Source organism: Lonchura striata, chromosome 3 (genome assembly GCF_046129695.1).
Source record: "Lonchura striata isolate bLonStr1 chromosome 3, bLonStr1.mat, whole genome shotgun sequence".
In the NCBI taxonomy this organism is placed as follows: Eukaryota; Metazoa; Chordata; class Aves; order Passeriformes; family Estrildidae; genus Lonchura; species Lonchura striata.
In genome coordinates, this window is record NC_134605.1 from 79,666,345 (window position 1) to 79,689,772 (window position 23,428).

Here is a 23,428-nt window from a genome sequence, read left to right on the forward strand (position 1 = left end):
AATAGTTAATGTGTCCCAGATTTAATGTAAAGATTAACTCCACAGCAGCACTGTTCGTCGGTGACAGGCACTAAGCATTTTCTCCTATCAATTCAGAGCGGCAGCAACTGCAGGGCAATTTTTTCGTGGTGACGAATTTTTCTCAGACAAGTTGCCATCTCTTCCAATGTGGAAAGAGTTAGTGCTCCTACGGCGGTTTCGTCTCTGTTTTATTTTTTCTTTAATTAATTATCTTTCTGTCACATACCTAATTTTTCACGTCTGGAAAGTACTTTTACAATTTTAACGCCGATAACCTTATTCGAAGGGATAATTTATCTCTAGGGTATATTTATTAATCAGCCCATTCCTCACAGTCTCTGACGAAACAGCTATTGAAATTAGCGATAAATTTGCATTTTACGGGTAGGTAAAATGCGATAGTGGAAACGGTTACGTCTCCTAAATAGCAGCTATTTCCGTTTCAGATTACGATCAGAAATCTTAGCTGTGCCACTTGACGGCCCGAACAGGACCTCCAAGACTGTGACTTAGGCGAACCATATCACTTCTCTCCGTTGCCCAAAACAGCATCAGTTTGAGATCCTAGTCCCCTAAACAGTGAAATCTGCCCCACTGATTTTTTTTTTTTTTTTTTTTTTTTTACAGCTGGAGGGTTTCTATTCTGATTCTTTCAAGGGAGGACGTCACTCCATTTAGTTCTGAGGATTTAAAAAAAAAAAAAAAAAGGAAAAATGTCCCAACAAAAGAAGGAAAAAAACAAAACAAAACAACAACAAAAAAAACCCCCAAACACAACAAAAATCTCACTAGCTTTTACATTTCCCTGAATATGCAAAGAAAAGAATATCTGGTTCCAAAACTTTAGTAGTTTTACTCACTGGAAAGATACAAAAGAAGATTTTCCCTGTGACTATTTTATGCACCTGAATATGATTATTACTAAAGTTGCTGCGGCTGAATGCATCGATGTTCATACAAGGTTCGGTTTAGTTCTCGTTTTATTGCAACCTCAGCGCTAATGGGTTGGGTTTAGCGTAGGTTTGTGGATGCTACGCTGGAACCTCACTGCAGCCAGAGCTTGAATAACAACGCGATGAATCTCCAAACGCAACAATAACAGCAATAATTCCTAATTCCTTACAGCAAAACAGGACAAAACATCATTTTTTAACGTCCGAACCGTTTTCCCGGCCGAAACGCTGCGCTCCAGGGGAGCCCCCCCTTCCCTCTGCGTTTTGGGGAGAGTTACGGCTGGGGGCGGGGGTGTCCCTTTAGCGTTCATTGCGGGTGCATCTGCCGCGGGCCAGGGGCTCGGGGCTGTTTGGGCCTGGGCGGAGGCGGGCGCGGGGTCGGCGGGGCGCTCCCCCCGGCCGCGGCGGCGGGGCCCCCTGGAAGGGCGGCGGGGCCGGGGCGGCGGGGCCGGGGCGGCGGGGCCGGGGCGGCGGGGCCGGGGCGGCGGGGCCGGGGCGGCGCTGATTGGGCTGCGGGCGGCCGAGCCGCACCGCCCCCGCCCCGCGGCTCCGCCCGGCCCCCGCCGCCGCAGTGACACTAATGAGCGAGTTCTTCCCACAGGTCTCCTGCCTGGAAGTGCTGACAGATCAAGGCAACAAATTTCAATTACAAGCCCTAATTTGTGTCCGCAGAGCGTTTGTTACCCATGTCAGCCCTGCCTGGCCCATCAGACGGGGCAGAACGTGGAGGAGGAGGAGGAGGAGGAGGAGGGGGAGAGAAGTAACGCATCTGCAGAAAGGAATAGAATTTTTTTCCACTTTAAAAAAACTCAAAACAATCCCCCCCCCCAAAAAAAAAAAAAAAACAAAAAAAAAAAATCTTGGCTGATAACTCGGATTTAAAAAGAAAGGCGAGGAAAAGCCCCAGCCCCTTGCCTGCGCGGTCGGGAGGACGGGAGGGCGGCCGGCGCGGCGGGCCGGGCGCGGGTGCCGGTGCCTGCGGCCGCGGGGCGCCTGGATGCGCGGGCTGTAGGGCGGCGGGCATGGCCGACAAGCGGCGGTCCTCGCCAGGCACCACCATGAGCCTCAAGGCTCACGCCTTCTCCGTGGAGGCTCTCATCGGGGCCGAGAAGCAGCAGCAGCAGCCGCCGCCGCGGCTGCCCAAGCGGAGGAAGCTGGGCGGCGAGGACGAGGCGGCGGAGGACGAAGGCGGCAGCGGCTGCTGCGCCAAGAGCTCTCCCGCCGCCGCCGCCGGCAGGACCTGCGGCGACATGGACCTGGGCTGCGCCGCCCGCGCCCCCGCCGGTGAGTGCCGCCCCTCGCCCCGCCGCTGCCCCGGGCCCGCTCCTCGGCCGGCCTCGGGATCTCCTTTCCCCGCCGCGACCGGCGCTTTGATTCCCCGTTATCCCTTCTGTCTTTCCACGCTGCGTGGGCACCCACCACCCTTCCCGCTGGCCTGGCGGTGAGGATCCGCGGCGCCCCTCGGACGCCAGCACGGGGCAGGGCGGCTGCCGGCGGGGCTGTCGGTGCCGCAGCGCGGTGGAGCGACGGCGGGGGGCTGTCCCGAGCCCTGTTTCGGAGGAAAGGCAAAAGCGCTTATATGACACATATGCGTACGTGTGCTGCTGAGAATGCATATGCAACTATGTATATAATTATGTGTGCATATATATATATATATATATATATATATATATGTATATATGTATATATATATACACACACGGACACAACGCCCACATATACGTGTGTGTGTAATTTGCTGTGTGTGGAGGGGAGCGCAGTTTCACGCTGCGGGGCAGAAGGCCGTGGCCGAACGAAATGCGCCGCCGTCCTCTCTCCCCGGACGGGATGCCGCCCGCCTCGGTCCGGGCACGGCGCGGCGATGGGGGCAGCCTGTCCCTGGCAGCCCGGCCGTGCTGCCGCGGTCGGGTTGCCTCCTCCCCGGAGCCAAGGCTGCGGGCCGGGCCGGGGCAGGCCGTCTCTGCCGCCGGGCTGGCTGGTCGGCCGGGGCTGAGGGAGCCCTCGATGGCGAAGTCCGCGCTGGCCCGGCCGCTAGCGCTCGCTCCGCTCTCTCCGCAGGCGGCTGCGAGGAGGGCTTCCTGGCGGGCTCCCCGCCCGCTTCCCCTGGCGGCTCCCCCAAGGCCTCGCGGCCCGGCTCGCCGCTGCCCACGCCGCAGGCGCCGCGGGTGGACCTGCAGGGCGCCGAGCTCTGGAAGCGCTTCCACGAGATCGGCACGGAGATGATCATCACCAAGGCGGGAAGGTGAGGGCACGGCGGGGCCGCCACCCGCGCGCTCCCGGGGCGGGCGGGCACATCAAAGCGCCCCAAAACCGGGGGAACCCTCCAGATTTACGAGGCAGGTAGATGGCGATAATGTTAGATGGGCACGGGAACATGTGGCGTTTCGGGTTTCCTGTTCATTAGGGCGAGATCTGGGAGCCCCGTGCCCTTCTGGGGGGAAGCCTTTCCCCTTTCCAGGGGATACACATGGTAAAAACCTGGGAAGTATAAAAGTATTTGAACTTATTAGAAATTACAAAAACATATTTTATTGAATCCATATGCTACCGTCTGCATTTCCAGAGAGGCTTTATTAATGATTGAAACGCAGCCTTAAACAGCACAAAGCTGCATTTGTCTTAAAGGAGTCCAGTCGGGGAATTTTTGTTTTATCTTACAGGTGCACTGAAATAACAGCAAAAACTAGTTAGCCATAGTCAGGTTTTTACCTCCCTACTTATTCAGAAATGGTGGAGATAGGATTTTTGTTTCCAGCAACTACTTTTAATAGATTGGTTTTTAATATATATATGTGTATTTGCACAGCAGCAAATACTAAGTAAACTGGAATAACTTTCAGGTTTATAAAATGCAGGAGAGTATTTTATTAGCTTGCAGTCAGGAAGTTACTTTTTTCTTTTTTTTTTTTTTTTCCTTTGTGCTTCATAAATGAATTTTTCTGATAAAAAGCATGCCAAGATAAGAGCTAAGGGTAGTTTTATGTTCAAACCACCCATTGGTTAGTTAATCCTTTTCTCCACAGAAGGATCTAAATCTTGAACGTTTGGATTTTCGCCGTTTTTGTTTAATTTTTTTTTCAGAAATTTGCTCATAGATTCGTTTCTGCTTTCAATAAAGAAGTTTTACTATACCTTTCAAAGACAGAGTAGCTCTCGCACTTCACCTTTAGTATGTTGCAGACAGGAAGTCCCGTGTCAATAAAGACCATATTGTTGGGTTAGAGCATGGCACATTGGCTTTTATAACTGCATCCTTGCGGTGTTATAATTGTATCACCGTAGATTTAGCTTTCTAATTCGCTGCTACAGCAATGATACACAATTTTTCTGCTGTCACTTGAAACTTTAGTGGCAATTTGCCTTTCTGTAAGCCTTGGGCTTCCTGGGTGGAGGTGGTGTTTGCACATCTCCAGGAATACATTTCTTACTAATATCTCAAATGGGTTTTAAATGTGTGTACTGCTAAAGTAAAGTCTCAAACCAAATGATTTACTGTCTAACAATAAAGTTGAAATGATGTGGTAATAGCTGTACTCCCAAAGCGTATCCCCAAACATACAAAGCATTGTTCGAGTAAATGCACTTTAGAAATCTGTTTTGACATATCGAATGGGCCATTTCATGGCTATGTAACTATAATCGTCCAAAAGGACTCTGTAGGCTAAAAGGAAGAACTAGAAAAATCCCACGAAGCAGTTACTTTTCCTAAACAACCATTCCTGAGTCTGTTTCGTATTAAAAATGACCTCTCTCTTTCCAATGTTCAGGCGGATGTTTCCTGCAATGAGAGTGAAGATCTCAGGTTTAGACCCACATCAGCAGTATTACATTGCTATGGATATTGTGCCAGTGGATAACAAAAGATACAGGTATGGTGACTTTAAGGCAAAAAACATATGATGTAAGCTATAGGATGCTTGGCTGTTGGAAGAAACTATTAACACAACATAAATTAGCAGAAGATCATATTTAACTCTCCTTGAAGGTTCTTATTTTCGTCACAGTGTATTTTAAAAGACCATATTGTACCAAGTATGCAAAGGCAACTAAAATTTGTGTTGAAGCTCTTTATGATACATTTGCCTCACACTGTGTTTGTCCTGTGGGCAGATGCCCAGGTTTGGCTTTCAGAGTGCAGCTCTAGTGCGGTCAGGAAATGTTATAATATTTTATTCCTTCTCCTGTCAGTGGGAATTATTTCCTATTAACAAATAAATACAAAAATGTAAATTTTTTAGTACCAAATGTTATTAACATCTATTAATAACATTAATAGCATGGATATCTGATTTAAATACTTACAAGCTATCTTATAAATAAGTCATGCTTCAAATTGCTTATAGAATTTAATTTAGGAACTGTTTATCACTGAGATATTTGGTTGCTTAAACTAAAAGAATGGAATATTTCTAATTACTGTTACTTAAAGAATTAATGGCATTATTGTCTGGAGAATGATGTGAGGAACGAGAGGTTGTTCTTTGAATATTTAGGAGTAGAAACTTTGTGCTGAAGCTCTCACTGTTTTGAGGGTAGTTGTGGGAGCTGGATGGGCTCAGCAGAAGCCACTTGTCCTGTAGAAATGATTGCAAGATTGAGCCCGCAGCAGTTCCTGTTGTGAGTTGAAGCCGTTTCCAAGGTCTTGCTTTACAGATGCAATCCCATGCTCCAGAGTAGCCGGGGGGAAGCCTGGCCAGAGTAGTTCAGAGGAGACAGGATCAGGTCTTTACCAATTGCGGGTTTGATTGTTTTAACCTATACTTAGTATAATGTAGGGAAAACCACTGCAGAATTAATTCTAGAACTAGGAATGTTTCAGACCATGATTAAAAGGTTGGTTCTGCAGGAATGCTGCCTTGTTTCCTAAGCAAACGCTGCCCTGTTTTTTTCTTTACTTACCTCATTGACTGCTATTTTGTAATTTTCTTGTGTGGTGTATAAGACGTTTCTTAGGACCATTTTAGATTTTGAGTTTTTCAACAAGAGGCACCAGATACCAGAGCTGACAATGCCCAGCATATACAGTCAGGGGAGTCTTTCCTGTTTCTACCATAGAGGAAAAAATGTTTATTTTTCCTTGTACCAGTGTAGTGCAGTTTGAATGGAAACTTTTCTTTTTTTTTCTTTTTTTTTTTTTTTTGCTTTGTGTTTTGTGCATTTATTTAACAATCTAAACATATAATTCCTAGAAGGTCTGAACAAGTAATAGAAAAAGCAAGGTAGTTATTCCAAATTAATTTAAATGTTAATACTAAAAATTAAAAGCAGTTATACTGAGTATGAATTGTTTAAACCTCATTTCATTTAAAGTAATTACAGTCATACTAACCTGCACTGTCTTCACAGTGTGGTACATGGTGCCCAGATAACTGAAGTAAAAAGAGTTGTATGAAGAGCAGTATTTTCTTAGTTGGCAACCAAGAATTTTTTGTATTCATGTATTAGTAACTATACCTTTAACCTTTCCACTGAATTTTAGTGTTTTACATGTTCCACCTGGTGCCTCTTCTCATTCTAATTTGTGCTTTTTATTTCTGTCTGTTATTTCAACTCTGGCTGTTTGTGCAGCTTCACACACTGTCTTGCAGATCTTTAAATTTCATAGAAATGACAACAGTGACACGGAGTCTAGTCTTTAGCTGACAGAGCAGATAGCAAAACTAATGGAAATAAAGAAAATTACATCTAGGTTTGTATTTCTAGCAAAATTTGGGCTTACAAATATATGGAAACTTACGCTGTAGCTCAAAATGTGTATTTATTACTAAATTTGTATTTATGTGTATTTATAACTTTATTTACTTTTCTAGGGAAAGCATTTATTTAGTATAAACCAAGAAATATAAAATAAATGAAAAATGTTTACAACAGTGATCTGAGGTGGAGAATTTGTCTCCAGTAGAGAATTTCACCAGCATCCTAGATCTTAGCTATGCAGCTTGATCTGAATTGTATGGAGCGATTCTTGCATTGGATCATTCTGTTTTCTGTTCTGACTGTGTTGCTTGTCTTTTTCTAATAAGGAACGGAATTGTGCAAAGATATAATTTGGTAAAGTCTTTATTGTTTTCATTTAAAAAGACAGATGAATTACAGGATTTTTACTGTACTTGAAAAAAAACCCTTTCAATTAATGCTTTTTAAACTGCTTTGTGAAATGCCTGCCTTCAAAATAGGTTTTTAACCAAAGCAGGCACAATTTTTGTTATAAAATCATCTTGTCAGCATTGGCCTATCAAATGAAATACAGACTTCATGTTTTCATCTTTAACTTTTTTGCAATACTATTCAAGACTATTAATCATGTATACTAAAATATCAAGAGCATAGTTTCACATACTTTCATTGTTTTTCTCAATCATAATGTTCTTTCCCTTCAATAGCTTTATTTATAGGGTCTTATGTTAGATTCAACATGATAAATCTTCCAAATATGGAATTACTACTCAATTTGATAAAAGAAGGACCAGATTCTTCCCTATTTGCTGATGCCTTTTCAGAGCAGAGCTGTAGCAGTCAATGAACTGACACCACCTTAAAGCTCATTTTGAAACCTAGCGTTGAGACCGTGACTGATTTTAGGAAGAGTAAGATCAGGTCAGAGTATGGATTTTTAACCTTATTTTTGCAGGTGCCAGGATGATGCTTTGAAACAATCAAAAAAGAATTATTTTTATTTATGCAAAATTGTGTCCTTTCATGTTTTGTTAATTGATGGGTTTTTGCGGTAAGCATGGACCCTAAATTATTTATGCTGAATGGGTCTAATAAATTCTTTTGGTGCTTGTGGTTAAAGGTGTTTGTTTTCCTTTTACAGGTATGTTTATCATAGTTCCAAGTGGATGGTGGCTGGTAATGCTGACTCCCCGGTGCCGCCTCGTGTTTATATTCATCCTGATTCACCCGCCTCGGGGGAGACATGGATGAGACAAGTGATCAGCTTTGACAAACTGAAGCTTACCAATAACGAGCTGGATGATCAAGGGCATGTGAGTACTCGCTCTTTCCTTGGTGGCATCATGTGTAGGCGCATTGCTCAACCCTGAGAGGCTCTGACGTACAGCTTCGGAGCGCCAGAAATAGGCTTTACTTTTCAGAGTTGTTTTGGAACTTTACTGTCCACATCTAAAAGCTTCTTACTTTCTGCCCTGATAATTAACTGCTTATTAGAGCCTGCTGTTTTACTCCCCGCTCAAATAGAGGGCTCCTTCTGCAAAGTACGTCTTTACAAGGCTAAATTGCCTAATACAGAGGGGCAGAATTGCTCTCAGTATTTCCCACGGAGCATGCTATTCGCAACTTCTCCTACGATCGAAAAGGACGCTTAAATTCACAAGTCGCTAGGAGAAACATTAATAGTGTGCAATAACTTCACGTGAATAAAAATACACTTAAGTATTTTCTTAACCTAAACGTTTGTGTGAAATCCCATGAGGTGTTAATAATTGCAGTCAAAAACGAACAACATGGGAGCTGGGTTTGCTCCGATGATGATTTATTGCATACCTTATGAAGCAAGACCCTTTCACAGCTGAGGCTCATTAATTCTGGAAAAGCTGGCGAAGACGTATGCAGTATGAGTGTTCTGTTTGCAAGTTCTAAATTGTTTAGTTATGACATTATCTAATGTGACAAAATGTGTTATGTTAATATTTCCTTTTCTCTTCAAAACTGTTGAAACATGACAGATGTAAGCCAGTATCATTCCAGCAATCCCTAAAATAGTTTTACTTGACACCTTAAGAAATAATTAAAAAATGAGGATTGTTTTTAGTCGGTGTGAAGTCTTTGATTTTACAAACCCCTGTAATAAATGACAAATGTTGGCATCCTTTCAAAAGGAGCATCAACTTCCAAGTGGTAGTTTTAAGATGTTAGAGGAAAAGTTTTGAAACGGGATGTAGATTCCATTGTCCTTAGTGTAACCCAATTTATTAACCAGGATACTTTCTTCTTCAAGGAAAGGAGTGAAAGAAAATATACCTGGTGCAGAGCACAAAGACACCACACTCATCTTTCAGTATGGTTGTAACTCTGTGACATTGAGCCAGGTATTTTGCTAATAGATAGTCTGAGATTTTTCCTCCTTATTTGTGTTTGAAAATGCAGTGAACAGAGGCAGGAATACAGGAGCATGGCTGACCTAACAAATGTGATAACAAGGATAAAAAGAGTTCCATTTTTGCAATAGTTTTCCTTATTTTATTTTGGTCTTCCTTAAAAGAAATGTAGGGGTATTCATGCCTCTTCAGTTAGCAGTGCTTTTCTTGGATGGTACAAAGAGGTTTTATATTGCTTCATTCCAGAATTACAGTTATCGAGTCTTATTTGGGAGTGTCCATTTGAGTTAAGGTTAGCGTATGAAGTTCCCTCAGTTTCCCCAGTGTTTGTGTATTTGTGATTCCTCTCAAGAGGGACTTGTTTTCCCTGAATCTTGAGTCTATCGTAAGGGCTCTGAAAGTGAAGCAGATGCAAATGGATAAAATGTTGCTTTTCCAGCAGCGAGCTGGTTTTTGTACTCGGTGGGTGCAGAGGGAAGGTCTGTGGGTACTGTGTGGTCCACCCATGCACTTGCAGTTGCAAACAGCCCTGTGATAAAATCTCAGCTATGCAGAGAATTGTGTTATTCTATTTTTCCATCCCAGATTTTAGCTTTGTGTTAATTCTGAACTGAAACCTGTGTAGTGTACACAGCACACTATTATTTGTAATATAGGGGGATATAAATTTTCTGGTCTTTAGCTAAGTATTTTGGCTTGGAAATGAGTGAAGCAAAGCTCAAGTACAGTGATTTGAGACACATTGAACTGATTCAGAGCTATGGCAGTGCCCCTCCTCCCCAAAATGGAAATTTAAGTATTGAAATAAAAGGACAAAAGAAGGATGACTGTAAAATAATTTCATATTTCTCAAATCTGGAAAATTGCAAACATGTCATTCATAATTACCAGAAAAGGCAAAAGCAGAAAGCAGAAAAGTGTCTCTTCCAATGGATACATTTTTTCTTTTAAAGCTATGGTAGTGTGGAATGCTGTATTGAAAAAGCTATGCAGCCTCTGAATGCCTCTAGCAATAATGGAAAACGAATAATCATATTTTGTGATGAATATAAAAAAAAACAAAACAATTGTTTCTCATAAGTAGGAAGAAACCATTTTTCTCAGGAGGGTAACGGGACGGATGGCGAATTAGAAGAGCTAGAAGTCAAGGGTGTAGAATCCCTCCAATATCTGTTCTTGTATCAGAAGTTCTGACTCTCCCTCCCCTGCATGGACATGGGGTATATTTAGGTTATTAGAAAGTAGGTTATTTTCCTCTCGTGTGTCGGAGAGTGGTTCAGAGAAACCTCAGTGGGGTTTCCACCAAGCAGTGTTGGCCTTTAGCTGTTGTTCTTTGAGAATGCTTTCCCTGCTTTCTGCTTCTGGCAATTTAATCCGTGTTGAAATTGTTCCTTTATGCTTCCTGTGCTTGTCAAAGGTATAAACTTTTGCAGAGTTTTTGTGTTAAAATCCTGGGGGTAGGCTTTGATCTTGAAGGCTTTGAGGTAAGGAGCTTGCATGATGTCAGTCTAGAGCCCTTTCACCTATTCTAGAGTATTAACTCTCAGAATCTCTGAGAGAAGTGGTACATGTCCATGGGAATAGAGACAGTGTTTGCAAATAGGCACTAAGGTATAAATCCTACGCAGTATTTATGTTGTGGTAGTAGTTGGTGGCAGCCAGTTCATTCCCCTTGCATCGTATTGCCCTGGGATTAGCATTCTGTAAAAGGAGATCAGCCATCTCTGAGAGACTCACTGCTCGAGCACTTTCCAGATTCCATGCTGCCTGCTGCTATTTTCATCAGCATTTCAAGTGGGACTTTGTGACTGAGCAATTTTATAGTGCTGCACAGCTCAGAGATTTTTGAAGTGCATATCTGTACATAGGACACTCTCTGATACATGGGTTCCACTTGCAGTCTGTGGAGATGAAGCAAAATTTGTATAGCTATGTTTTCCTTGTGTGTTTCTGATATCAAATAGAGTGAATTTCCTTCTTTGGAAATACTGTACTCCTACAGAGCCATTAAAGACACACACTATGGCTTCTGTGTGTTTCATGTAAATTGTGATGCTAAGGAAAAGTAAACCTGGATTTTGCAGTTGTCACAGAAAAGTTCATCGTCTGGATGCTCTTTGTTAATGCCTCTCGTCCCTCTCTCATCTGCGGAGTGAGTGCTGCATTGTAAAAGCAGTCTCTCCCTCCGGCTGGTTAGAGCTGGCTAATTTTTCTATTTCAATGCAGTTTTTAAACTGAATTTCAGTGGAGGGGAAAAGTCAATATTTTTTATGCTATTTTCCATGCTTTTCAACTGAGTATTTTTTGATGCCGAGGAACATCTTTTAACTTTCAGTGAAAATGAGGCTGTTAGTGTGTTAATTGTTCCTTGGTGGTTGGGGTGGGTTTTTTTCCCCATTTGAAAGTGGGGCGAGGCTGGAAGCGGAGGCAGACTGTAACTCTGCCCAGACTTGGCTCCAAGTAGCGAGCTCTGCTTACAGTCACTGGGCAGTTATATGTTCTTGTCACAATGAAAAACTGTGAAACATCAGTATTTGCACTTGCAGTTTTTGTCTTAGTACAGAGGGAATCCATGTTCCTCAGCTCTACACACTTCCCTAACTGTCCGAGTGCTTGTGCTTTGGAGGGAGGATAAAGGAGGATTTTTGGCAAAAAACAGCAGCAAGGACTGTGTTGGTAGTGGGGAGGTGACTCTGTATTCTTGGCACAGTCATGTTGCTGGAGGATTGGCGTCTCCCCTGTGAAGGAGCATCTGTCTCTCCTTTGCTCTGGATGAGATGGTTGTGCCACGGTGGTGCTCATGCTCAGGGTCAGCTCTGAGGCGTTATTGTGGCAGAAGCTGTCAAAAGCCATTGCAAAGGTAATGCCAGCTTTGTGTGGCTGCAGGTGTTCTGGTGGCCTTTGCTGTGCCTCTTACCTGTGCGCTCCCTGCTGTGGTGTCTTCTGTGTGATCATGATTTCTTGACAGCTGCTGCGGCCAAAGTTTAATTTTACTTTTTGTGGGAGAGGTTTATTCCCGCATGAAATGTTTTCATCTTGTTCTGTGAGGACTTTGGAGAGAGAGGCAGGCCATTCAGCTGTGAGTTGAATGTAATGCCAGTTCATATTTGGGAACACAGTGGGATTTCTGATAGGGTTTTTTTTTGGTGTTGGATTTGAAACACATGAAGGGAAAGTTGCTGTTACTGCGGATAAACTGTTAGGTCCTATTGGTGCTTTTAAATGTGCAAGCACTGTGAAACGGAAAGCTGGAATCTCCTTCTCCTTAGCTTTCTCTTCGCAGACTGTTTTTGGAGTGCATGTTGCATCTCCCTCTCCTTTTATGTCCTGTCTTCATATGTTGCACTTTAATTCACAAGGGCTTTGCAGTTATGCATTATTTAGAGTTTGGAGTCCTTCAGATCACAAACAAAGATCCCATTGTTAGAAGACATGGTACAAAATCAAGAAAAAAAATATTGTTATGGATTTGCTAACTGCCAAAACAGTGTGTCAGCACAGGAAAATTCAGTACAGGACAGAGGCCAGACAGGTTGTTCTTAGGAGATGACATGGATCAGTTTAGCTGTAATAGCCACCCAGATAAGCGGTGGGAGGTGTTCATCTTTGTGCTGCTTTGATATCACTTGTTCTGATGTGTGAGCAGCGCTCTTTGTGGCTGCCAGGGTTATCGTTGATGTGTGGGCCAGCAGTGGTCTGCGCCACAGAGCTGATGGGGTCAAGTAATCCGTGTGGGAGAGAACATGGCATGCTCAGTGGCACGCAGACAAATAGCGAGGCACGGAACAGCAGCGGACTTGAGCCGTGCAACATCTCTTCTTGATAATTTCTTTTTCTGTTGCACTGGTATCTCCCCTGGTACCACTGGGTGTTCACAGGAAAACAGGGTGAGGAATGTGCTGTCTTCTCTGCATTTTCATTTTGTAGATCTTTGCCGTTGGAGAACTGAGTGTTGTATAAGAGAAAATGCTTTTGCACGATGAAATATCTTGCTCTGCTCAAGATTTAAGAAACTTGAAAAAGACTTCATATGAGAACATCCATAGGGCACTCCCTGAGCAAATTAATTGGAGCCTGTGATGTCATTGTCAAAACCTTACTTAAAGGCTAATGAAACCCCTGATTATCCAGAAACTTGCCATACCAAAACAGGGTCATGTAATCTGGCCAGGACCAAATGTATTAAACTAGCCAAACTCCAGTTTATCCAAACAAATGTAATGTCCTCGATATAATTTGGGTGAATGAGCTTCCGTAGTGTCTGACATAGGGGCTCTGTTGAGTGCTTGAGCACATGTACATTCTGAGCCTACTCAAGGAGCAGGAAATTAAAAAGCTTCCTCAGAATGTTGATTAGTGGTTCCACAGGCCAATAGCCATAGGACTATTTATTTATCAAGTTACTAATTTCTTATGGCTTCCAACAATAATAGCAGAACTTCAGTATTTTTTTTCTTGAAATCCTTTAACAGTGGTTACCTGAAGTGGGGTAAAATAGAGGAAAAATTCTGTGGTTTGAATCTTCTTTAAAACTGGGGTGCAGTACCAAGAGGTATTTGTGTATTTAATTTTATGCAATGTGAGTTCATCCACTTCTCTTTTATGATTTATTTTTGATTCAGTTTTTATATGCTGGGAGGGTTTTTCAATTAAAATTCATTGTCTGTTTTATAGATTGATTGTTATTAACACTTCAGGGTTTTGGATTTTGTTATCATTTTGCTTTTAAGTTTATGCTTCTTCACAGTGTGAGAGTCTCAGTTTGTGTTCCAATCAAGATTTGTTTCCAGCCTTTGGGATGTAAGGAAAAAAATTGCTCCAATAGTCCATTCTGGAGGTTTCAAAAACAAAAGGCAAATTTTTGCTGCTGTTAATCCTGTTAGGTCAAACCCAGACTTCAGTGGAAAAAAGTGACAAAACTTTCATAATTCCAGTGGGACCTGGACTTCACTCCTGATTTCTCTTTTAATTTTTTTCCTTTCTTTCCTTTTTTTTTTTGAGCCAGTTTCAATTGAGCCAGTCTCTGAATTTGGAGCTCCTGAGTCGTAATTTTTAAATGCTTAGGGTTGGCAATAACATAAATGCATAGGGATTAGACTACTGTAACAAGAACCTTCAGAGGTTAAAGAAAACATTTGATTTCCAGTAAGTGGCATGGTAAACACATACCATAATCTGTTCCAAAAAGCTATTAGCCCTGAAACAGCAGGGTGTCCTTTCTAACAAATGTTGTCTTTTTCCTTGCATGACTTCCCTGCGTAGATTATCCTTCACTCTATGCACAAATATCAGCCTCGTGTCCACGTCATCCGAAAAGACTGCGGAGATGATCTGTCCCCTGTCAAGCCCATCCCTTCGGGAGAAGGGGTGAAAGCCTTCTCCTTCCCTGAGACAGTCTTCACTACTGTCACAGCATACCAAAATCAACAGGTAATTTGGGCTTTCTGGTTAGCACTTTACAGGCTTTTCAGAGCAGACTAGAGATGTAAGAGATAGGAGAAAAATAGATACTGCCATTATATCCCTTATTGAAATAGAATGATCAAAACCCTTTTTTTACCAAAAGTAACTTTCGCTGTTAGCATTGCTGTAGTGCCTGGAGGCTATAGCTGGGCATTCAGAGATGCTGCATGTAAAAAAATCTTTCTTATTATGGAGATCACACAGTCCAATTAGCTTGCTTAACAGTGTCTTGGTTCTAAACACAGCATTGAAGAGCAAGGCAAAGAGCAGTCTAATTTTTAAAGGTGTTTCTGTACCTTTAAATGTAGATACGTGTCAGGAGAGGCTTTTTAAAGCACTTTTGTTCTTGACTCCAGTGCTTTTAATACTCCCAGGACCTTAACAGAGAAGCTGAGTTCTGAAGAAAGTTTCAGTTGTTTTTATTAACTGCATTCAGTCTATATTATTAAGGACAATTTATCTGGATCCACATGGATTCAAAGTCAAAAGTGAACTGCAGATTGTATCACTCGGCTTCTTCTACTTCTTGTTTAAGTTTTAGCAGACAATGACACCATAATTAGTGTTGTGACATTTTATTAATTCTATATAAATTATTTCAGCTGTATTTTTTGAAATTACATACTCATTGATAACTTTACAAAGAGAGGAGCAGGATAGCCATGAAATATAAGTATTTGGCAAATTTCCCATTTATTAAAATAAATTCTGGTTATTTCAGGTGTGGTGTGTTTTGCTGGGTTTTTTGTTGGTTGGTTGGTTGGTTAATTTGGTTTGTTTTTTTTTTTTTCATGGAGGATAATAACCTAGAGATAATCTCTCTTTTCACATTTCCTTCTTGACCAGTACAGAAATAAAATTTAATTTAAATTTTATTACAGTTAGTGTACTCTCTTAAATGAAGAAGGACATTTGCCTGAAGTTTTTTCTCAGTAATTCCTACTGCCATTTATCAGTTTTAAATACCTATTAGCTTTTCCAGGGAAGTGCAAAAATAATGATCAGAGGATTGGTCCTTATTTTGCTATTTCAGGACAACCATCTTAAACCATATAAATATGAAGATGTTTCCTCTGTCAACTTTTTTTTTTTTTTCTGTCAGTAGAGTTGTTTTCTGAGCTACTTATCTGAGTTTAATAATATTCACAGATAACTCGTCTGAAGATTGATAGGAATCCATTCGCCAAAGGCTTTAGAGATTCGGGCCGTAACAGGTAGGTGTTGGGAAGGAGCTGGGCTTGTTCCTGCTTACAGAATCAGTTCGTGAAGGCTGTTAAAGGCAAACACTTGTACTTACACACAAACTAATTTGAGAACTCAGACTCCACGAGGGACCACTCCAACTTCTCAGTAATGTTCTCTGTTGTGAGTTGCCATTGCTACACCTCTGACCATCTAGGTCAAGAACAGACTGGCTCTTGGCTTGACTTATGTACTCAAGTTTCCTTTCAGTAGAAGCAGTGACACACCATAAAGGTTGCAAATGGACTTAATGTATACTCAGGTCCGTGATTTCAGGCTGTGCTGGAAATCTCTTTCTCCTGGCTGGAGACAAGTTGCAGATATCATTGTCAAACTACAAGCTTAGGTTCTCTTGCACGTAAGTGGCACATAGCATGAGTTAATGGCTTGTTTTCTCTTTGAGGGGGAGAAACTGGTTTGTGCAGTAACCTTATGTTACTTGCCTAGGAGGTGGGAGACCTGTGTTCAAGTGTCTGTTTACTGTAAGGAGTTTTAAATCCTTAGGTGAATACTTTTTCTAGCAGGTTAGAAGACCTTGAAATGAGACTGCTTTCCATATCTTCTGGGGCAGATGGACTGATTATTGCTTATTCTCTCTTGATCCATTAATCTTTCAAGATAGCAGTGGGAAATCTGTGTAGTCAAGGTGGAGACTTAGGTCTGGCCTGGGCTGCCAGTGCCAATGAGGTATTTTGCCTGATGACTGTTCAATGCAAGCTACTTAAGCCTGTTTTGAATTGTATGTTAAACCATTTCAGCTACAAAAAAAGCACTATTTCATTGTGGTGTACAGTACACATCACTTCCAGCTACCACATTGTGTTTGGTGTCTGCAGCTGCTATATTTATGACCAGGCCTTGCAGAGAAGGGAGCAGACTGTGCTGGTAGGAATGATCAGAGAGTTTCTTTTTGATAGTTGTTTTATTGAGCTTCTCTGTTAGCAGAAGCTACAGCGTTAAAGACTGTTTTACATAAGACCTGAGTTACATAAAACCTGAAACTGGACAGCAAATGAAAGTAGTTTTTGGAAAATGAATACTTATTCATTTTCTAAGGGATGATGTAGTTGTAAAGATTTGCAGGCATTCACTGTAAGTATCTTTTCAGTATGTCTGAGATTTTGTCTTCTATCAAGAAATAAGTATCCATGTTCTGTGGCCACTGACATAAATAGAGCTTTGCCCTCTTTTGTAGCCTTCTGATTAGAAATTAAGTGAACAGTAGCTTCCAGGTTAATGCAGTGATTTAAGAAGCAAAACATGCTGTGTGTACTTTAGGAAGAAAAGGGTTGCCAAACATACCCTGTTTGAAAGCTCTCTGTCTCTCACATAGGCAGTGTCTCTGCTGTGCTTGCTGTTTGCAGAACTATAAAATAAGTACTATGGAACCTCCTAAGAAACCCTGGTCCTCTGAAACATGCAAATTTAGGTGGACTTAGAATTTCTTCCATAATGTTACATGAAACAAGGGAAGATACCCTTTTAGACAGAAAGGAAATAATTGTTCAGAAACAATTGAACAGGTTTTAATGTGGTGGGACAGCTCTGGAATTACCTGAGGATGATGTAAGAGTACTGCATCTGCAAATACACAAACACAGTTATGTGACTAGGTTTTTTTTTTTTTTTTTTTTTTTTTTTTTTTTTTTTTGTTGGGCTGCTAGGAATAGTCTGGTTCAGTCATTAGAAAAAAAGCAGGATATTTTGATTGAAAGTTATTTTTTATGGAAATTAATTAAGAAGGCAAGGCCTGAAGAAAGAGCCAGCATCTCTAAAATGGAGAATCTCTAAAATGGAAAATCTCTAAATTGGAGCAGCCTTTAGATGAGGTCTGAGTACCTTTACTCTACAAACACACTCATTACAGAATTGACTCTGCAAACTCTCATTTGTTGCAAATTGACATTGTTTTACTGAGGTCAGTATTGCTGTTTTCTTTTATAGTCTGCATTACTGGATAAGTATGTTTGGGAATTCAACTCGGAATTTTAATTGTCAAGGAAAATTTCTATTGGTATATTCAGTGGATTATTATTTTGCTCTGTTACTAAACACTGAAATTAAATGTTAAGGTTCTGTTATCCTCATTGTTCTAGCTGGTGTGTTTATCATTGAGGCATTTTAGTCTGAAACAGGATTAAAAAATACTGTGGTAAAATTATACCCAGCTTTTCAATATTATTTTAATGCAGCTATCTCACTCTCCACTGCTGCATGCAGTAATTCTGTTGAATTAAAAATATGCCCTTCTAGGTCATTCCCATTAAGTCCCACAGGCCATTTTACAGAAATCAGTGGGTTCACCTTTTATAAACATTCCCTGTGCATTTGCAAAGTGCAACAGAATTTAGGTGCTGAGAGTAATTTCATTCTTCAGCTGGGCCTTAAGTTTTACCCTATAAAAACTTTTACTCAGGAAAGGACCAGAATCTCTCCCTTTAAATACTTTGGGAAAAACAACTGTTTTGTTAAATAAACTTGGGCATTTGATAACACAAATTAGGGTGGTGATAAAATGTGGAAATTGTTCAAAGGCATCTTGTATAAATTATCACCTTGGCCACACTCCTCCAGGAGGTGGCTTTTATCTCTGCTTTAACTAGAAATGAAAATTCACCATTACTGCAGAAAATTAAGGCTATTTTTTAAGTCCAGGTTCAGCTAATAAACGCTTTGTAAGTGTTTCCTGACAGACATTTGTGTTCCTGCTGGAAGGAGTGGGATCAGAACATGTCAGTTGCTTCAGATTGGGGTATTTGTATAATTTAATTTTACAAAGTACTGCTGCTCAAAGGCAAGCACTTGTATTTGGTGTGTGCCCGATGCTGACACTCAACAGGCCTTTGGGGCCCAGCAGCCAAAAATAACACCAAAATTACACCTCTAAATTTATATACCTCTGAGGTGTATTATTTATAAATAATTGTCAGAAAACAAATGGGCCTTTATCTTCAGGAAACAGATTCTTCTAAATAGTGTCTGCCACCATTGTCTACACAGTTACTTCTCTTTTCTCAGGACACTGTTTCAAGAAAATGAGTGAAGACTTTTAGTTTCTAAAGGCACTTTGTTTAGCAAAACAACATTGTTTTATATATGATTTTATTAGCAAAATAGCTGTACATCCTTGCCTTGCTCACATTCTAAGTGTGATTTTCCAGCTTATTAGTAATGACTGGGAATTCTGTTTTAATATAAGTTGTCAGTGGATCATCTTAATTCTAGGAAGAAATAGCAGATCATCCCTTTTGCAGTTAAAGTTTTAACTGCCAGAGGGATGATCTCTTTAAGAAACATCATACTAGCAAAACATTTAAAATAATTTTAGCCAAATCTTCCCACTCAAACAGCCCGCCCAAAAGTCGCAAAATATTGAAATAGAGAGCCAGGCTTGTAAAATTGGAAAACATTTTGTGTGCTGTTAGCCCAGTGGTTGCAGGTCCCTGTGGTCTCATGGATAAGCTGTAAGGCTCTTTTCTAAAAAGCAAAATCAACTTGAAAATAATCCTGAAATGTTACTAATTTTTGTATGTTTCTGAGGTCCAGTATCCAGAGACGTGTGGCAAAATACAGCTTGCTTTCATGACACCATAATTCTTTTGTTCTAAATAGAATGGGACTGGAAGCTCTGGTAGAGTCTTACGCCTTCTGGAGACCTTCACTGAGGACACTTACATTTGAGGACATACCTGGGATACCCAAACAAGGTAAAAAGCATCTTTGTTCTTTCAAAACAAAAATGAAAGATGAAGCTGTGCCCATCATACCTTATGAAAGTCTAGGTAAGTGTGTCACTCACAAGACAAAAACAACCACAGAGCAGCCATCCTCCCTCACCAGAGTTATTCTAAGTTAGAAAACTAATGCTAACTCAACCACCATGGTGATAAAAATGTTAGATTGTAAAGAAAAATCAGATCACATGTGGAGGAGAATGCCAGTTATTTAAAGATTGAATAAGCTATTCCTTAGTGTTATGCTCTGGCTAGATACAGAAGGTAGAGATCACTTACAGATGTTCTATTGTACACATCCAAACTGCAGTGTAGGAATGACTTGTTTTTTTAAGAGAGAAAAAAAAAGAATGAGAGAAGAAATGGTCTCTTAAGCAATGAGTAAATTGGAGGAAGCTTAATTTGTTTTCTTCTTAGAACACCTTCTTGATTCTTAAAGACCTGAAAATTGTTCAGTAAATGGGCCAACAAACTTTATCTGCATCCTAGAGCTTAAAGAAATGGATCTCCTCTCTGTTTTGCTCTTTTCTGCTCTTTACTTTTTGTTGGAAACTTCTTTGTTTCCACTTTCTCCATTGTGCAGGTTTTGTCATGAATGAGGAAAATATTTAAATGGCCCATTTGGACTTGTACTCTTTTCGGAGTTCTTTTGTTTCTGGAATATACACCAATGCACATAGAAAACCTCTCAGCCTTTTCCCTGCTAAATCAGACATATTTCTCCCAATTCTTTGCATTTTCTGCTACCAAATTTACAAATATCCAGTCTGGTTTCTTGATAATGTATTGATTGCAAAGTTGTTAAACATCTTCAGAGCAAAAATCCAGAACACAGAGAAATTAAGAGGAATCACTTTTGTCAGCTTTTTGGTCCACTCCTCTGAGAAATCTTGAATTTCAGTCCTTGATATTGGCCACTAAAAGAAGGTTTTGTGCCAAGTCATAGATACATTGGATGAGTGTTGGCAGAATTTTGGGCATAGCATGGGGGTGAGGGATGGTCTCATCAAAACGGCTTTTAATGAGAAGATAGAATGAGACCTGAAATACCTTTTCAGACTGTGTAAGACTGAAAGGTAACATTTAGGAGACAGATCAGCTTTATTGGCTGTTTGTGTGTAGGAGCATTTTTTGGGAGCAGGGGAACTGCTGCCATGAACTTCCTGCTTCCCTTTCTGACCTTGCCTCAGGTTAAGAAGATTGTTGAAGTTACTCTTGATATTCTGGGGATGGAAACTGGGATCCTTGCAAAAACTTTAGTCATCTGTGCCTTGGACATAGAGACTTTGCAAAAGACCCCCTTAGAAATTTGTCCTGTTTTTTAACACTGAGAGTGCCAATCTTCAGATAGTGGAGGCATTGATGGAGATTAAAATAAAAATGTCTCTTATACCAGGATTTCTCTAATGTGGCAGTGTATAATGGTGCCTTGTGCTTGTGGTGTCCTGTTAACAGAGAAGCAGCAGCAAGCAGCATACTTTAGTAATGCATTTTTCTTTTTACTAGCTCACCTATTATGATAGTCTGTTAACTTATTGACAGAATTTCTCTCTTTGCAGCATCAAGCTATTTGATTGTTAATGTGATTCATAAGCAGGAGGTCTTTCTTGTTAAGTGTCTTCTGCCTGGGACACTGTAAAAGGCCCCAGTTAATTTTTCCACACTCAGTTTTCAGGAAGATGCAATCTTTTAAGGAAAGGAAATCTTCCTTGCAGCTGGGAAACTTTCAGACCTGAAAAAAGGCTTCACCTGTAGCAAGCAGTTTGCTTTCAGGAGCATAAAAAGTTCTGATATTGGCAAATGAACAATATGCAAATGATTTACTGCAAACCTATCCATTCAAGAAATGAAGCAGCTATGTGCAGTGTTTGGCCTACACTTTTCCTGAAGGTGTTCTGAATTTTTTGGTTATTCTCAGAATTTTTTGGTTTGAAGTCAGAAGTTTTTTGTTCTGAAGTTGGGAACTTTCCTGAAGCTGTTATCTGTGAGGGCCTCTGAGTCAAGGAAGTGGTTCCTCAGCTGGTGCTCTGACAGTGACAGTCAGGCACAGAGTACTTGAAACACATTCTGGACTGTAGCAAGAGCGTAGACAAGCTAAAAATCCTACTTTTGAAGAAGGCTCCCTGTTATGTGGTACTCACTTCGCTACATCTTAACTGCTATGCATTTTCCTTCCATGTCATATAAGAAGTAGTTAACCTTTTGGGCTCTAAATACTGAGTGATGGTTGTAAAAACATAACTTCAATTCTCTTTCTTGGTCAAGTTGTTTCTTTAGCATGCATGTGGTTTATTCACACATTGTCCTGTGCATGTAGGTAAAAAAATTTAATTAATTTGAGTTGGATTTAATCTTAAGGGTTATTATAAAAGACAAAGGTCTTGATCTTTCACCTAGGAAGGGGGCCTTTCCCAGTGTGCTTCTTACACTGTAATATTCTCTTCCAGGAAATGCAGGTTCCTCTACTTTACTCCAGGGAACTGGCAGTGGAGTGCCATCTACCCACCCCCACCTTTTACCAGGCTCCCCTTGCTCATCTCCCGCCTTCCACCTCAGCCCCAACACCAGCCAGCTCTGCACCCTTGCTCCAGCTGACTACACAGCCTGTGCCCGCTCGGGCCTGACCCTGAACAGATACAGCACCTCCCTGGCCGAAACCTACAACCGGCTCACCAACCAGACCAGCGAGACCTTCGCCCCCCCAAGGACTCCCTCCTACGTCGGCGTGTCGAGCAGCACGACTGTGAATATGTCCATGAGCGGCAATGATGGGGATGCATTCAGCTGCCCACAGACTGGCTTATCCATGCAGATTTCAGGGATGTCTCCACAGCTCCAGTACATCATGCCTTCCCCATCCAGCAATGCCTTTACCACTAATCAAACCCACCAAGGCTCCTACAACACGTTTAGACTGCACAGTCCCTGTGCACTCTATGGATATAACTTTTCCACATCCCCTAAACTGGCTGCCAGTCCTGAGAAAATCGTTTCTTCCCAAGGAAGTTTCTTGGGGTCTTCGCCAAGTGGAACCATGACGGATCGGCAGATGTTGCCCCCTGTGGAAGGAGTGCACTTACTTAGCAGTGGGGGGCAGCAGAATTTCTTTGACTCTAGGACCCTAGGAAGCTTGACACTCTCATCTTCTCAAGTGTCTGCACATATGGTTTGATGAAGCCTTTAAGTAAAAGTACAGTATGTTTGGTGTCTACAATGTATTTCTTTCGGAATATGAAAGGACACTCGATGTAGCTTGTAAAGTGTGTGTATATATAATATGAGAGGAAGTTTCACTGAAATTTTGCCTTGCTTGTGGCCAGATTATTCTCCTATTTTGAGTTACACAGAGTTTGCTGCGGTGCAGACTGCTTTAGTTTTCTGGTATAATACACTTAGTTGTATAACACGTTGGGACATATGCAACAAATTAAGTAAGACTTCCTCCCCTTTCCCCCTCCTCTGTTCTAACCCCTTTAAAGAATGAAGTGACACTTGGAGTATTAAACAACACAAAAAAGCCCACTTATATTTCCTATAGTACTCTATAGTGAGTTTCTTTAAAGCATTCATACAATAAGCTGATGCACCAAAGGCATTTTACAACTTTCTTCTGTTATAAGGGATACAAAGGATATTTGGACTTCTTAGTGTTAAGCATCAAGCATCCAGCCTAAAATAGAAGTTTAGCTAATGGTTTATTTACAAAGTAAACAGAAAGATTAGTTTGCCTTCGCATGATATGCTGTTTTTACTTATCAATGGCACAGCATTCTCACTGAAGATTTGGTTTTATTCAGCATTAGTCTAGATTTATGATTATATATTTGAAGACAAATAATGCATATCCAAATTGTGGTGATAGGAATAATTCAAACAAACAGCACTAGAAGCAGCATTCCTTTGTATGAAATGAACATTGGGGTGCTTAATTTTTGTCAGAGGTAGGGTTTGA

The 23,428-nt window shown here is 41.2% G+C and overlaps 1 protein-coding gene across 1 annotated transcript; it reads left to right on the forward strand.

Annotated features, from left to right (window-relative positions):
* Nucleotides 1-1,525: 1,525 nt before the first annotated feature.
* TBX18 (T-box transcription factor 18) lies at nucleotides 1,526-22,770 on the forward strand. The gene is given in 9 exon segments (XM_077782313.1): nucleotides 1,526-1,781; nucleotides 1,783-2,258; nucleotides 3,036-3,219; nucleotides 4,745-4,846; nucleotides 7,795-7,966; nucleotides 14,300-14,467; nucleotides 15,650-15,714; nucleotides 19,355-19,449; nucleotides 21,924-22,770. Coding segments are annotated over 9 exon segments (2,214 nt in total). The 5' UTR covers nucleotides 1,526-1,554; the 3' UTR covers nucleotides 22,649-22,770.
* The last annotated feature ends 658 nt before the right edge of the window (nucleotides 22,771-23,428 follow it).